This window comes from Echiichthys vipera, assembly GCF_963691815.1.
Source record: "Echiichthys vipera genome assembly, chromosome: 14".
Taxonomy (NCBI): domain Eukaryota; kingdom Metazoa; phylum Chordata; class Actinopteri; order Perciformes; family Trachinidae; genus Echiichthys; species Echiichthys vipera.
In genome coordinates this window covers 3,338,475-3,354,011 of record NC_139839.1, presented here as the reverse complement: position 1 = coordinate 3,354,011, position 15,537 = coordinate 3,338,475, and the positions used below count along the sequence as shown (strand labels likewise).

The following is a 15,537-nucleotide window of genomic DNA, read 5'->3' as shown; positions in this document are numbered from 1 at the left end:
TGATTCAGGAAGAAAATCCTCTCTCTCTCTCTCATACCGCAGCCGTCTCTGGCCACAGGGAGGGTTTTATTATTGCCCTGCTTTAGTGGGAAAACAAGGTCTGCTGAGCAGCTCTGGCATGTTTATGAAAATGGAAGCAGAAAGAAAAAACAGTGTGGATGTTGATAATCTGTTACGTAAAGGGGATCAGCGGCTCAGCCTCTCGCTGGAATTCCAGGTATCGTACTCGGGCCTGTTTCCTGTCTCCACACTGGCTGTGGCTGCTGCTGCTGCTGCTGCTGCTGCTGCTGCTGCTGCTGCTGCTGCTGCTGCTGCTGCTGCCGCTGCTGCTGCCGCTGCTGCTGCTGCCGCTGCGGCTGCTGCTGCTGCTGCGGCTGCTGCTGCTGCTGCTGCTGCCGCTGCCCACAAGCCTAATTATTGCTCCGTGAGATCAAAAGAGGAAAAACAAGCATTAAAAAAACAACCCTGCTGCGTTCAACCCCGTCGCCCACGTCCTCCACCCATCTTCTCCCTCCGTCCCTGCTCACGCGGCGTCGGATTGTGTTACTGAACCTCAGAGGACCCACAGACAGACAGACAGACGGACCGGCTTAAGACGGCGCTGTTTTTCTTCTCTGTCGGGATCTTTTGTGTTACATAAAGAGGTAAAACCCGACCCAAATGCTGAATACAGTCCTTTAGACGGAGTCATGAGTGTCCTACACACACGTTTCCTTCTACACAGACAGACACAGACGTAACGCTAAGGACACACTCTGTTCCTCTTTCTTTCTCTGGAGTTCACCTTTGTATCAACAAAGACGACGCACCAAGGCCACCAAAATAGGATTTCCAGGTCCAAGCCTTGGTTCCTCTAATGCCGCAGTGCCGTGTTCCCCGTTGTGTGACAGATCTGAGTGTTTAAAAACAACGTAATTGTCATTTTACCTCTTTTCTCTTTGATGAAAAAGTGTCTAACTGAGGAAAGAGGTGATCGTAATCGTTCACACGTCCGGCCAGTTGTGTCTGTTTTGTTTCAACGGAGCGTTTGGACCCGGAAATCTTATTTTGAAAGGGTGTTAGGTCAGACTGAACAGCCGGATTGTCCCTCCAGCATCAGCCCGTCGTGACTAACTGTCACTGTACATGTGACTACGAAAAGTAAAGCACTGTAATTCGTATGCGATCAAAGTGTTTACTGCTGTAGAAATGACGTCCGGAGCTCAGGAGTATAAGAGCGCCACAATCCTTCATCTCACATCAGATATCTGATTATTTCTGATATGGTGCGACAACGCCGGCGAGCTTGGAGATCGCTTTCACTTTAAAACGCAGCGTCCGCAAAAACATAAATCTAATCTTCTGACTACTCAAGGCCCATGAGTCTACAGACCATCGAATCTGACCATTCACACCACATTTACACACCCATGCGCAGCACGGGGTTCAGTGTATTGCCCAAGGACACTGTGACATGTGGACTGGGGGAGGTGGGGATCGAACCACCAATCTCTCGAGTGGAGGACGATCCACTCTCACACTGAGCCACATTCGTTCACATACTGAACATAAACATAGTGAACATAAACAAACATAAACATAGTGAACATAAACAAACATAAATAAACAATAACATAGTGAACATAAACAAACATAAACATAGTGAACATAAACAAACATAGTGAACATAAACAAACATAAACATAGTGAACATAAACAAACATAGTGAACATAAACAAACATAAACGTAGTGAACATAAACAAACATAAACGTAGTGAACATAAACAAACATAAACATAGTGAACATAAACAAACATAAACATAGTGAACATAAACAAACATAGTGAACATAAACAAACATAAACATAGTGAACATAAACAAACATAAACGTAGTGAACATAAACAAACATAAACGTAGTGAACATAAACAAACATAAACATAGTGAACATAAACAAACATAAACATAGTGAACATAAACAAACATAGTGAACATAAACAAACATAAACATAGTGAACATAAACAAACATAAACATAGTGAACATAAACAAACATAAACATAGTGAACGTAAACAAACATAAACATAGTGAACGTAAACAAACATAAACATAGTGAACGTAAACAAACATAAACATAGTGAACGTAAACAAACATAAACATAGTGAACGTAAACAAACATAAACATAGTGAACATAAACAAACATAAACATAGTGAACGTAAACAAACATAAACATAGTGAACGTAAACAAACATAAACATAGTGAACGTAAACAAACATAAACATAGTGAACGTAAACAAACATAAACATAGTGAACATAAACAAACATAAACATAGTGAACGTAAACAAACATAAACATAGTGAACATAAACAAACATAGTGAACATAAACAAACATAAACAAACATAAACATAGTGAACATAAACAAACATAAACAAACATAAACAAACATAAACAAACATAAACAAACATAGTGAACATAAACAAACATAAACAAACATAAACATAGTGAACATAAACAAACATAAACAAACATAAACATAGTGAACATAAACAAACATAAACATAGTGAACGTAAACAAACATAAACATAGTGAACGTAAACAAACATAAACATAGTGAACGTAAACAAACATAAACATAGTGAACATAAACAAACATAAACAAACATAAACATAGTGAACATAAACAAACATAAACATAGTGAGCATAAACAAACATAAACATAGCGAACATAAACAAACATAAACGTAGTGAACATAAACAAACATAAACATAGTGAACGTAAACAAACATAAACATAGTGAACGTAAACAAACATAAACATAGTGAACATAAACAAACATAAACATAGTGAACGTAAACAAACATAAACATAGTGAACATAAACAAACATAAACATAGTGAACATAAACAAACAATAACATAGTGAACATAAATAAACAATAACATAGTGAACATAAACAAACATAAACATAGTGAACGTAAACAAACATAAACGTAGTGAACATAAACAAACATAAACATAGCGAACATAAACAAACATAAACGTAGTGAACATAAACAAACATAAACATAGTGAACGTAAACAAACATAAACATAGTGAACATAAACAAACATAAACATAGTGAACATAAACAAACATAAACGTAGTGAACATAAACAAACAAACATAGTGAACGTAAACAAACATAAACGTAGTGAACATAAACAAACATAAACGTAGTGAACATAAACAAACATAAACATAGTGAACGTAAACAAACATAAACATAGTGAACGTAAACAAACATAAACATAGTGAACGTAAACAAACATAAACATAGTGAGCATAAACAAACATAAACATAGTGAACATAAACAAACATAAACGTAGTGAACATAAACAAACATAAACGTAGTGAACATAAACAAACATAAACGTAGTGAACATAAACAAACATAAACGTAGTGAACATAAACAAACATAAACGTAGTGAACATAAACGTAGTGAACATAAACAAACGTAGTGAACATAAACAAACATAGCGAACATAAACAAACATAAACGTAGTGAACATAAACAAACATAAACATAGTGAACATAAACAAACATAAACGTAGTGAACATAAACAAACATAAACGTAGTGAACATAAACAAACATAAACATAGTGAACATAAACAAACATAAACATAGTGAACATAAACAAACATAAACATAGTGAACATAAACAAACATAAACATAGTGAACATAAACAAACATAAACGTAGTGAACATAAACAAACATAAACATAGTGAACATAAACAAACATAAACATAGTGAACATAAACAAACATAAACGTAGTGAACATAAACAAACATAAACGTAGTGAACATAAACAAACATAAACGTAGTGAACATAAACGTAGTGAACATAAACAAACGTAGTGAACATAAACAAACATAGCGAACATAAACAAACATAAACGTAGTGAACATAAACAAACATAAACATAGCAAACATAAACAAACATAAACGTAGTGAACATAAACAAACATAAACGTAGTGAACATAAACAAACATAGCGAACATAAACAAACATAAACGTAGTGAACATAAACAAACATAAACATAGCAAACATAAACAAACATAAACGTAGTGAACATAAACGTAGTGAACATAAACAAACGTAGTGAACATAAACAAACATAGCGAACATAAACAAACATAAACGTAGTGAACATAAACAAACATAAACATAGTGAACATAAACAAACATAAACGTAGTGAACATAAACAAACATAAACGTAGTGAACATAAACAAACATAAACATAGTGAACATAAACAAACATAAACATAGTGAACATAAACAAACATAAACATAGTGAACATAAACAAACATAAACATAGTGAACATAAACAAACATAAACGTAGTGAACATAAACAAACATAAACATAGTGAACATAAACAAACATAAACATAGTGAACATAAACAAACATAAACGTAGTGAACATAAACAAACATAAACGTAGTGAACATAGACAAACATAAACGTAGTGAACATAAACAAACGTAGTGAACATAAACAAACATAGCGAACATAAACAAACATAAACGTAGTGAACATAAACAAACATAAACATAGCAAACATAAACAAACATAAACGTAGTGAACATAAACAAACATAAACGTAGTGAACATAAACAAACATAGTGAACATAAACAAACATAAACGTAGTGAACGTAAACAAACATAGTGAACATAAACAAACATAAACGTAGCGAACATAAACGTAGTCGTGTGAATGTGGCTGATTTTTCCAAGACTAAATGACTTAATTTAAACTGTATGTAACTTTAGATAGTGATGTGACCCAGAGGAGGAATCTTAATGTCTTTGGTGACCTTTGACCTTTCCACAGCTCACACCGCAGTCACACAGCACCTTTGATGGAGTCGTATCAGAATATGATGTGTTAGAAAACGCTAAAACGTTCCTGTTTTCCTGCCACTTTGACTCACTTCCTGTACTTTATTGCTCGAATGAAACTTTACTTCTCGTCGACGTTCATTTCATCATGTTACTGTTTTTCTGTTCTAATGATTATTGTGTCTTTTCCTTTTGTCCTCAGGTTCGAGAGCGAGACCTGCCCATGGTCATGCACACGCTGTCTTCCGAATTCACTTTGCTCCGCGTGGTCAACGGAGAGACTGTTGCCGCTCACGACCTGGGAGTCACCAACGGCTTCGTGAAGCCTAAACTTGGTAGGTGTCAAACACAGACGCAAGCTTTCTCTGGAACTCACGAGGTCAATTCTTGCTTCATCTGGAGTTTTCCAACAGTGTCAGACGGCGTTTGCTCCACCGAGGTTCAAACTCTCCATTTTCCTGAGCACCTTTAGGACTTTGGGAGCTCGTTCTTCAGCGTGGACATTGAGACTTGAACGCTCCTTGTTGCCGTCTTGGCTGTACTGCTGCCTCTGAGCCGTCACGTGTTGCATAATTTTTGTCTTTCAGTGCCGCGTCCCATCATCCACCCCTTATCTAGTCCGAGCAACATGTTCTGTGTGACCAGCCTGGACCCGGACACCCTGCCGTCTGTAGCCACGCTGCTCATGGACGTCATGTTTTACTCTGGAGGGTAAGAGCGGGAACGTGACATCACAAAACCAAGACACGCTCCACTGATGTAGTCTTGTATTATAGTTATTATATTTAGCTTGTATTTTTATATTTCGCTTGCTCAAACTCAAACTAAATTTGTGTAGCGGAAGAGTTTCCGTGTCCGTTTGTAGTCCGAGTAGTATCGACCAATCACGGTTGAGCAGCTGAACAGTGTGTGGAGGCCAAACTGTATTAGTATCAGCACTAACATGCATCAAATAAGCCATCAAGACTTTTTCGTGGAAATCCAGTAGAGTCGCTAACAGCCGGACGTGGCTAACAGTGATTAGCTCGGGGCAGCACGGTGAAGGCATTCAAAGGTCTTTTTTAACCACTAATGCTGCTGAAAATAACAGCAAACCTCTGCAGCAGCATGAGAAGAGTCCCTACACACAAAACAAAGCACCAATGGGCTCCTTCCACTGTAATGGACTTTACTATGAGAGGAGCTGGTACAGGGGCCAGTAGGTAAGTCTTTAAAACACTCTTTTAATAAACTCTGGCTTCACTAACTACGCTGTTGCTGCTTTGTTTTGTGTGTAGGGACTCTTCTCATGCTGCTGCAGAGGTTTGCTGTTATTTTCAGCAGCATTAGTGGTTAAAAAAGACCTTTGAATGCCTTCACCGTACTGCCCCGAGCTAATCACTGTTAGCCACGTCCGACTGTTAGCCTTTTAATAGTTGTTACATGAAACAAACTGTCTCGATGGATTACTTGATGAATGAAAGTGCAGAAAAAGACCACGGGATGATTTTGCACTTTAATCCGTCTGCTCCTTTATTTCCTTAAAATAAATAAAAGGTCGTTTGTGTGGAATTGAACTGGACCTTGACTGGAAGTGTCATCAGGTGGTAGATTACCGGTTGGACCGCGTCGATTGTCGTCTCCTTCTCTCTCTATCCAAAAAGGTCGAAGGAGCCCGGAGCATCCGGCGAGGACTCCAGCCACATCCGCTTCTTCTCCTTCTCCCTGATCGAGGGCTACATCTCTCTGGTCATGGACGAACAGACGACGCAAAGGTCGGGTAGCACAAAACACCTGTGACACAACAACAACAACAACAACAACAACATCAACAACAACAACAACGTATTTATAAAACCGCTGCTGCTGCTGCTGTGTAATTAACAGTAACACATTATGTTTATGCAAGGAGAAACACATTTATGACGGTTGTTTGAGGCGGCGATTAGTTTGTTGCTAAGCAATAGCAGAACTAGTTGAGCGTATACGATGTGCTTAAGTCACCGGGGGTTCAGCGTGACTCATTTATCCTCCTCCGAGCCCCCCCCCCCCTTTCTCACAGAGAGCTCTCTAATTAAGCAGGAAGGCCGTACAGAACCCGAGCAGCTGCAGATCCCATGTTAGCGCCACATTGGCATCTGCAGTGATATCTTAAAGCCATGTGAAGGTAAAATAACGCAAATGTTTCTGCCACTGCAGCATGTAAGTCAGCCTTGTCCCCACGTTTATATAAGACCTGGAGGGTTGCCTCAAAGGGACGGGTCACCCACTTAACTCAGCTTTACAGTGGCTTTCTGTAGAGAATGATTTATTCTATTTATAGCGCCGATTCATAACAAAAGTCCTCACAGGATACATGATTTATTTATTTACAGAGACCCAACGATTCCTCCATGAGCAGCAGCAAGTCTCAATTTACCGTATTTTCCGCACTATAAGTTGCACCTAAAGACCTTCAAATGTCTCAAAAGCCGACAGTGCGCCTTATAACCCGGTGCTCCTTATATATGGACCAATATTGAGCTAAACAGGTCTCCAACTACGGTGAGCAGCCGCCGACTCTATTTTCCCCCGTAGAAGAAGTAACGCGCGGTGCATGATGAGATATACGACTGCGTGAAGCGTGCCGTTTCATTTCCATGTGTGTGTTTGTGTAAAGAGCCCAAAATGGCTCCTGTTAAGAGACACGCTTACGACGCAGAGTTTACACTCAAGGCCATTAGTCACGCAGTAGAACACGGGAACAGAGCAGCAGCCAGAGAGTTGAACATGAACCAATCAATGGTGCCGGAGTGGAGGAAGCAACAAGACGACCTGCGCCGAGTAAAGAAGACTAAACAGAGTTAAGAGGGAACAGAGCGAGACGGCTGCAGCTGGAGGACAAACTCCAACAGTGGGTTGTTGAACAGAGAGCAGCAAGAAGAAGAGTCCGTACGATCACTGTTCCACTGAAGGCAACAGCGCTAGCACGATACCATCCAGCTGCAGACCCGGAGCACCTCACTTGATGCAAGCCCCTCACTTGACACAAGCCCCTCACTTGTCACAAGCCCCTCGCTTGACGGAAGTGACGCAAAAGTGAGGGGCTCGTGCTCCGGGTCTGCAGCTGGATGCTACTCACGCTAGCACGCAAACTTAACATCAATGAATCTAAATCTAGAGGCGGTCCTTAACGTAACCTCAGCCTCGACTGTAGCGTCTGTTCTATGCGCCTTATAATGCGGTGCGCCTTATAGTGCGGAAAATACGGTAGTAGTCTCGTGCACAGTGGCAACAAAAAACCTTCCTGTATCTGTTACAGAACATATAATGCAGAAAATAATGCTATTTATTTTATTTAGGTGTTTTCTTTCGTTTGTCTCCAGCTGCCCACTCTGAGCATCTCTGTAACAAAAGAATAAATACGCTTTAAAAATCACTTAGACGTGATTTTTGAGTACCCCATAAACCAAACTGTCTCTACTGCACATACTTTAATATTTGAATTAAAACAAAACACATTTATTTATAATCTGTGTCATTTTCTTTGCACTTCTTCCTCTGACAGGTTTCCAAACAACGTGCTCTTCACCAGTGCTTCTGGGGAGCTTTGGAAAATGGTTCGCATCGGGGGACAACCTTTAGGATTTGGTACGTTTTATGTTTTACCAGAGGGCGAGCGAGGCGTAGCTCCGACCGGGCCACGTGATGGTGAAGTTAACAAACACAGCGTCAGAGACCAAACTCCAAACTCAGCGTATGCCGCAGTGTCTCATCTCAACTTCAGCCTCTTATCCGGGGTCGGGTCTCGGGGGCAGCAGCTTTAGCAGGGGACCCCAAACTTCCCTTTCCCGGGCCACATTAACCAGCTCTAACTGGGGGATCCTGAGGCGTTCCCAGGCCAGTGTGGAGATCTAATCTCTCCACCTGGTCCTGGGTCTTCCCCGAGGCCTCCTCCCAGCTGGACGTGCCTGGAACACCTCCCTAGGGAGGCGCCCAGGGTTCTGGCTTTGTTTCCAGATCTTTCCGTAGACCTCTGAGTTTTTGTGCGTCTTGTCGACTGTTTTTGAATCTTTTCATCGACCAAATCTGCAGTAAACACTCCACCTCCGCATCACACCAACGTGAACCTTTCACCGCCATTGTTTGAAATGTCCGCGCATGGTCCCTCCTTTTTTTTTCTACGTCCCAACAGGCGCACAGGAAATGACCTCAGAACCGCCGTAGGCCTCGTGCTCGTACACGTGTGCACGCTCGTGCTCGTACACGTGCAAACGTGCTTTACTAAAGCCCACCTCTCCCAAACGGGCCGTGAACGGCAAGCGCGCCGCTCCTAGGCGCGGTACGGTTGCACTCACACTGGTCAAAGGAACCAGACTTTAGCCGTGAAACGTGCTCGGGCACGGGACGGAAGGACAGTGTGAGTGCGCCCTGACACATCTCCCAGCTGTGCCGATGCCGCCACACACACGTGGGCGCATATGCCGCCAATATCTCGACGGTTGTGGCCTGACGTCGGCCTTTTGCATCATTTTAACATATTATACAACGCTAATAAGTCATAAAAATCAGTCATATAGGAAATGATATTTGTTTTTGCAGATGAGTGCGGCATCGTGGCTCAAATATCGGAACCGCTGGCGACGGCTGACATTCCAGCTTACTACATTAGTACCTTCAAGTTTGACCACGCCCTGGTAAGACGACGGGAGCCTCTCAGTGTTACTTTGATGAAATTCTGTGCATCCTGTGTAGAGCTGCAACAATTGGTCCCTTCATTGATTAGTCGACCTACAGAAAATAACTTTTTTGATAGATTCATAATTTCTTCCAAGCAGAAATTAATCATTTGATGCTTCCAGCTTCTAAAAATGTAAGAATTCGCTGCTTTTCAGTGTCTTACGTGACAGTAAATGTTATATTTTTAGATTCTGACGGTGGTGGAAAAAGTATTCAGGTGTTTTTACTTCAGTGTAAAATATTCTGACACAAGTCCGACATTAAATATCTCACTTAAGTACAAAAGTAATGGCACTAAAATATATTTAAAGTAGCGACAGTGGAAGTACTCATTATGCAGAATGACCCATTTCATAGTTATGTACATTATATGACTGGATTATAACTGTTGATAGGTTTATGTGTTCAACACTTTAATGTTACAGCTGTTAACGGTGGAACTTCATCAATATTTTATATATTTTAATCAATATTTGTGTCAAATTTCTTTAGTAAGAAGCCGTTTAATAAGCGTGATGATGAAGCGTAAGTCGGTCGTTACTGCAAACGAAACTTTAACGTGTCATTGTTTCATCGCAGAATTGAAAACGGCAGAATAATAAGCAGTTAATGAAGTGATTTTAATAATAATGCCGCTTCCTCGTGTCTCCAGGTTCCCGAAGAGAACATCCAAAGTGTGATCGAAGCGCTGCGGACCAAGAGCACGGCGCAGTGAAGGACGCCGGGCGGTGAAAACGACCACGACTGTTTTCAAAGTCTAACGTTTCATCACGTCCCAGAGAGGTGCCACGAGCTGGTGTTAGCGGACTACTGTACTGTGGAGCGTCTAAGGAAAGGAAGGGACGTCACCACAGACCGAGGGGCGGGGGAGTGTGACGGTGTGTTAGGGATGCCTTTTGTTAGTCGGCCATTTTCTTTAACCCCCCCCCCGTCCCCACCACCACTCCCTCCTTCCTTTACCCGGCACTGGAGGCCCTCGGCTTGTTGCTTTAGTTCACCCGACTGATTCTTCTCCTCTCTGAAGCTGCTTTTCCCCGCTCCCTGACCCCCGCGGGCGCCATACTGTATTAGTTACATGATTCCTCTCATGGAAGGATGACGAATGTACTCTCAAGAAAGAAATATTATATATTTTAAACGCTCCGTATTCTTGTTTTCTCAGTGCCAAGATGTCTGAATGCCTAAACCGATGCCTTTGCCAAAACACTCCACACGTGTGCAATCGTAGGAGGCTGTGTACGGTGTGTTCTTTTGTTTCTCTCTGTGTCGCTTCTCAGTCGTTCTTGAACATCTTTTAATCACGGCAACGATCGGACACTCGGTCGTGGTGTTAAATTGAGACGCTCGGTCCGCAGGAACATGAAGTGAATCCGAGACGTCGATGAGGAAATCCTAATTTTAGCGTTTTTAAAAAAGGATCATTGCATTCACACTGTGAGCAGACGGGGTCACGTGTCACTCAGAGTGATGTTCATCTACTTTTTAAAAGGTTTCTTTGGCTCGCAAGTGCAACGTGTGTGACATGGATCAGTGACTTCAGCGTGAAGTTCTTTAATTATTTGATTTAGAAAAAAGTTCAGTGACAATTTGGACGTTTTCACAGTTCGGCTTCTTAAAAAGGTAAACTATGAGAGGAGCACAGGGCTCCGTTAGCCTGCCGCTAAGTGAGTAAAAGGTCAAATACATCCACACACTCTTTGTCACAGCGCGGGGAAGCACGGGTTCTGAAGTCGTAGCGTCCGGGTGCGTTTGCTAGCTGTGTTTAAACGAGCAGAAAATAAATCAAGTCGACTAAACTTTACTGATTAAACTTCGGCGCAAAATCATCCCATGGTCTTTTTCAGTACTTACATATTCAAATAAGCCATCGAGATAATGTTTTTGTGTAACAACTATTAACGGAGAAATCCGGGAGAGTCGCTAACAGCCGGACGTGGCTAACAGTTAGCTCGGGGCAGCACGGTGAAGGCATTCAAAGGTCTTTTTTAACCACTAATGCTGCTGAAAATAACAGCAAACCTCTGCAGCAGCATGAGAAGAGTCCCTACACACACAACAAAGCACCAACAGCGTAGTTAGTGAAGCCAGAGTTTATTAAGAGAGTGTTTTAAAGACTTACCTACTGGCCCCTGTACCAGCTCCTCTCATAGTAAAGTCCATTACAGTGGAAGGAGCCCATTGGTGCTTTGTTGTGTGTGTAGGGACTCTTCTCATGCTGCTGCAGAGGTTTGCTGTTATTTTCAGCAGTATTAGTGGTTAAAAAAGACCTTTGAATGCCTTCACCGTACTGCCCCGAGCTAATCACTGTTAGCCACATCCGGCTGTTAGCGACTCTCCAGATTTCTCCTTGAATAGTTGTTACACAAATGGTTTATCTGACGTATGTAAGTGCAGAAAAAAGACCAAGGGATGAATTTGCGCCGTAATCCCACTTGAACACATGTGATCTCGTTTCTGCACACCTGAAAATCCCATCGCTCACAGTGTGAAGCCGCGATAAAAGACCGGACGATGAAATGCAACGATGGAAATGTTTTGCATCCGCAGTAGTAATAATTACTGAGCCATTTTGACAATGTAGTAGAATAAGCTACGGTTCACACAGGGAGGAAGGAGGAGGAGGAGGAGGAGGAGGAGGAGGAGGAGGAGGAGCCCTGGTGTCCATTATCGGTGTTGAAGCTGCCCCCCTCTCCTGCCCCAGTCTGCACTTTAACGCGGCCCGTGCCCCCACAGGCCTGCTGTACTGATGTGAAAAGCAGGGGAGGGCTCTTTACTGTAGAGATCCCGTCCACGCGGGGAGATTTCTGTTAGTTTTCAAGCATTTGGGGACAATGTTGTTCTTCTGTTTTTACGCCACTCCACTTTGCACCTCACAACCTTTCCTCCCGATCAGACGGGACGAGTGGAAACTCCGTATTTATCAGTGTTAAACCAGGAGGAAGGGGACGTTTCTCCTGATGCGGTGTCAAAGAACGTCCAGAGCTTTTCATTGTCTGGGGAAACATAATAATAATAAACAAGCTGTTTTTCTTTTGTTCTTTCTGGAGCTCAGTTTTCACCCAATGTGTCATTTTTACTGTCTTTACGTAACGACGGTCACTGTCATTTGCTCCCGGTGTGTACGTTAAATCAATAAAATGGTGACATCTCTGCACAACGTGGTCGTCACGGCTTCAACATTCACTTAATCACGACACATTTTGGAGCATTTTGGCATAAAAACATGGAAAATGATACACAAGAGAGGACGAAATGCCATTTTTGAGGTGACAGAATAGAAAAACGTCAGTATTATACAAGGTTTTGAAGTCATGAAGGGAATATTAGTTAATATGAGCAGCTAATGAGGCGCGCTGCGGTGAGGGAACAGAACGTTACGTGCAGCAGGGACACGCAGAAAGTGAAGGATGTCGTCTTGTGCTTATGATAACCTGAGGATTTTGTCTGACGTGCGTTTGTTCCATCAGCGCTTCGTCCGTTCAACAGGACGCTCGAGTTAAAAGAGTTAAAGGTTTTTATAGATGTCTTCAATAAATCTGGGTTAAGCACTGTCGCCTCACAGCGAGAGGGTTCCCCGGCTGGGGCCCTTCTGTGTGGAGTTTGCATGTTGTCCCCGTGTCTGCGTGGGTTTTCTCCGGGTTCTCCGGTTTCCTCCCACAGTCCAAAGACGTGCAGGTGTTTGGTTCATTGATGACTCTAAATCACCCGTAGGTGTGAATGGTTCATCTCATCTTCAGCCTCTTATCCGGGGTCGGGTCTCGGGGGCAGTAGCTTCAGCAGGGGACCTCAAACTTCCCTTTCCCGGGCCACATTAACCAGCTCTAACTGGGGGACCCTGAGGCGTTCCCAGGCCAGTGTGGAGATCTAATCTCTCCACCTGGTCCTGGGTCTTCCCCGAGGCCTCCTCCCAGCTGGACGTGCCTGGAACACCTCCCTAGGGAGGCGCCCAGGGTTCATCCTTACCAGATGATCCTGAACCACCTCAACTGGCTCCTTTCAACGCTAAGGAGCAGCGGCTCTACTCCGAGTTCCTCACGGATGCTGAACTTCTCTCCCTCTCTCTAAGGGAGACTCCAGACCCCTCCTGAGGAAACACATTTCAGACGCTTGTACCCGCGACCTGGTTCTTTGGGTCCTGACCCAGCTTTCATGACCACAGGTGAGGGTAGGAACCAAGATTTACCGGTAGATCGAGAGCTGTCTGTCTCTATGTGTCCTGTGATAGACTGGCGTCCTGTCCAGGGTGGACCCCGCCTCACACCCGATGTCAGCTGGGATCGGCTCCAGCCCCCCGCGACCCCGACGGGGACAAGAGGCTGAAGCTGGAAGATGGATGGATCATTGATCAAATGTATTTATCTCAGTAATATCATCATAACTGGATGGCGTCCTTGAGGTCAAACACAGTGAAGTGCTGCCGTAGTGAGATATTAGCAAGATGCTGATAACTGCTGGAATCATTTTTGTTGCTGCGAATACGATGTTGAGACACTAGATGGCGGAGTTCTGCTCATTCTCCTGATTCAACCTTTAACTGAACATGGAAATGATCCGCAAGTCCCGCAAATCAGTCAAAATCTGTCCCACTGTGAAGTCTGTAGGGGGCGTGAGTGGTGGGGTCGTACACCTGTAGTTGTGATGTAGTTTTAATCATAGCTTTCATAGTGCGCGCACACACACACACACACACACACACACCTGATCTTCTGTGGGCTCCTGTGCTCCCCCTCGCCCTCTCTCCAGCCCGCAGCACATGGACGACAGCAGGGGAAGGACAGACAGCGGGGATATCAGCGGCCTGAATTATTTGACCTGCGTAAACAAAGAGGAGAACAGCCAGGTCCTTGTAGCCTCCACACACACACACACACACACACACACACACACACACGCACACGCACACACGCACGCAAAAACACACACCCCACCCTTTTGTCTGCTTCAGCTCACCTCAGCACACAGATGGAGGAGGTGGAGCTGCAGGAACCCTCTGCAGAGCCGGGTTAAAGGAGAGGACATGGTCTGTTAGTGTTTCCCCTGATCATGATCATCTTTCCTCTTACGTAACCCTCCACGGTTCAACTCTGCGGCTCACTGGCTGATTACAGTTACACTCAGTACAAACTTTGTAGGGGAGAACAGGGACAGTTGTGGCACTTTTTCCTATAAATCACAAATATTTACACCGCAGCAGCCAATTTACTAAAATATAGAAGGAATATAACAACGTCCAGCTGGGAAGAGGCCTCAGGGAAGACCCAGAACCAGGACCCAGGACCAGGCTGGGACTGGACCAGGACCAGGACCAGGCTGGGACTGGACCAACTAACTGGTGTGAGATCCAGGTATTTAACCTCTCACAAAGCCGATGGAGCACCAAGGGTCCCAGTGACATCAAGTGCCAACGACCGTCGTTAGAGAGAAGTTGGTTTGGACTTCGTTAGTGCTGGTCCAGTCCCAGCCTGGTCCTGGTCCTGGTCCAGTCGTTGGTGGAAGTAGGTCTGGACTTGGTTAGTGCTGGTCCAGTCCCAGCCTGGTCCTGGTCCTGGTCAAGTCGTTGGTGGAAAGTTGGTCTGGACTTGGTTAGTGCTCTATTGAGTCTTAACGACAGTCGTTGGAGTCACAGGAGGCCATTTGTGAACAGTTGTTCTTTGAGGTCAGATTGTTGGATAGAGCACTAACGAAGTTGAAACCGACTTCCACCAACGACTGGTCCTGGTCCTGGTCCTGGTCCAGTCCCAGCCTGGTCCTGGTCCTGGTCCAGTCCCAGCCTGGTCCTGGTCCTGGTCCTGGTCCTGGTCAGATGCGTACATGAACTGATGAAGCCTCTTGGATGAGAGGTGAAACGTCTTCCTGACAAATAACCAAGTCCAGTTGCTTTGGACTGAAACTGCTTTGAGGAGAACGACGACCTGGACACATGAGAACATTCACAGGCTCTTAAAAATAAGGA

General features: G+C 43.6%; 1 protein-coding gene across 1 annotated transcript in view; it reads left to right on the top strand.

Moving 5' to 3' along the window:
• The window catches only part of castor2 (cytosolic arginine sensor for mTORC1 subunit 2), a 28,644-nt gene extending 16,014 nt beyond the window's left edge, over nucleotides 1-12,630 (top strand). The window contains exons 4-9 of the mRNA XM_083927176.1: nucleotides 5,089-5,221; nucleotides 5,474-5,597; nucleotides 6,530-6,640; nucleotides 8,413-8,495; nucleotides 9,447-9,541; nucleotides 10,237-12,630. Coding sequence (XP_083783302.1) covers nucleotides 5,089-5,221; nucleotides 5,474-5,597; nucleotides 6,530-6,640; nucleotides 8,413-8,495; nucleotides 9,447-9,541; nucleotides 10,237-10,299 — 609 coding nt within the window. The 3' untranslated portion in view covers nucleotides 10,300-12,630. The remainder of the gene's footprint in view (nucleotides 1-5,088; nucleotides 5,222-5,473; nucleotides 5,598-6,529; nucleotides 6,641-8,412; nucleotides 8,496-9,446; nucleotides 9,542-10,236) is intronic.
• Nucleotides 12,631-15,537: the final 2,907 nt, after the last annotated feature.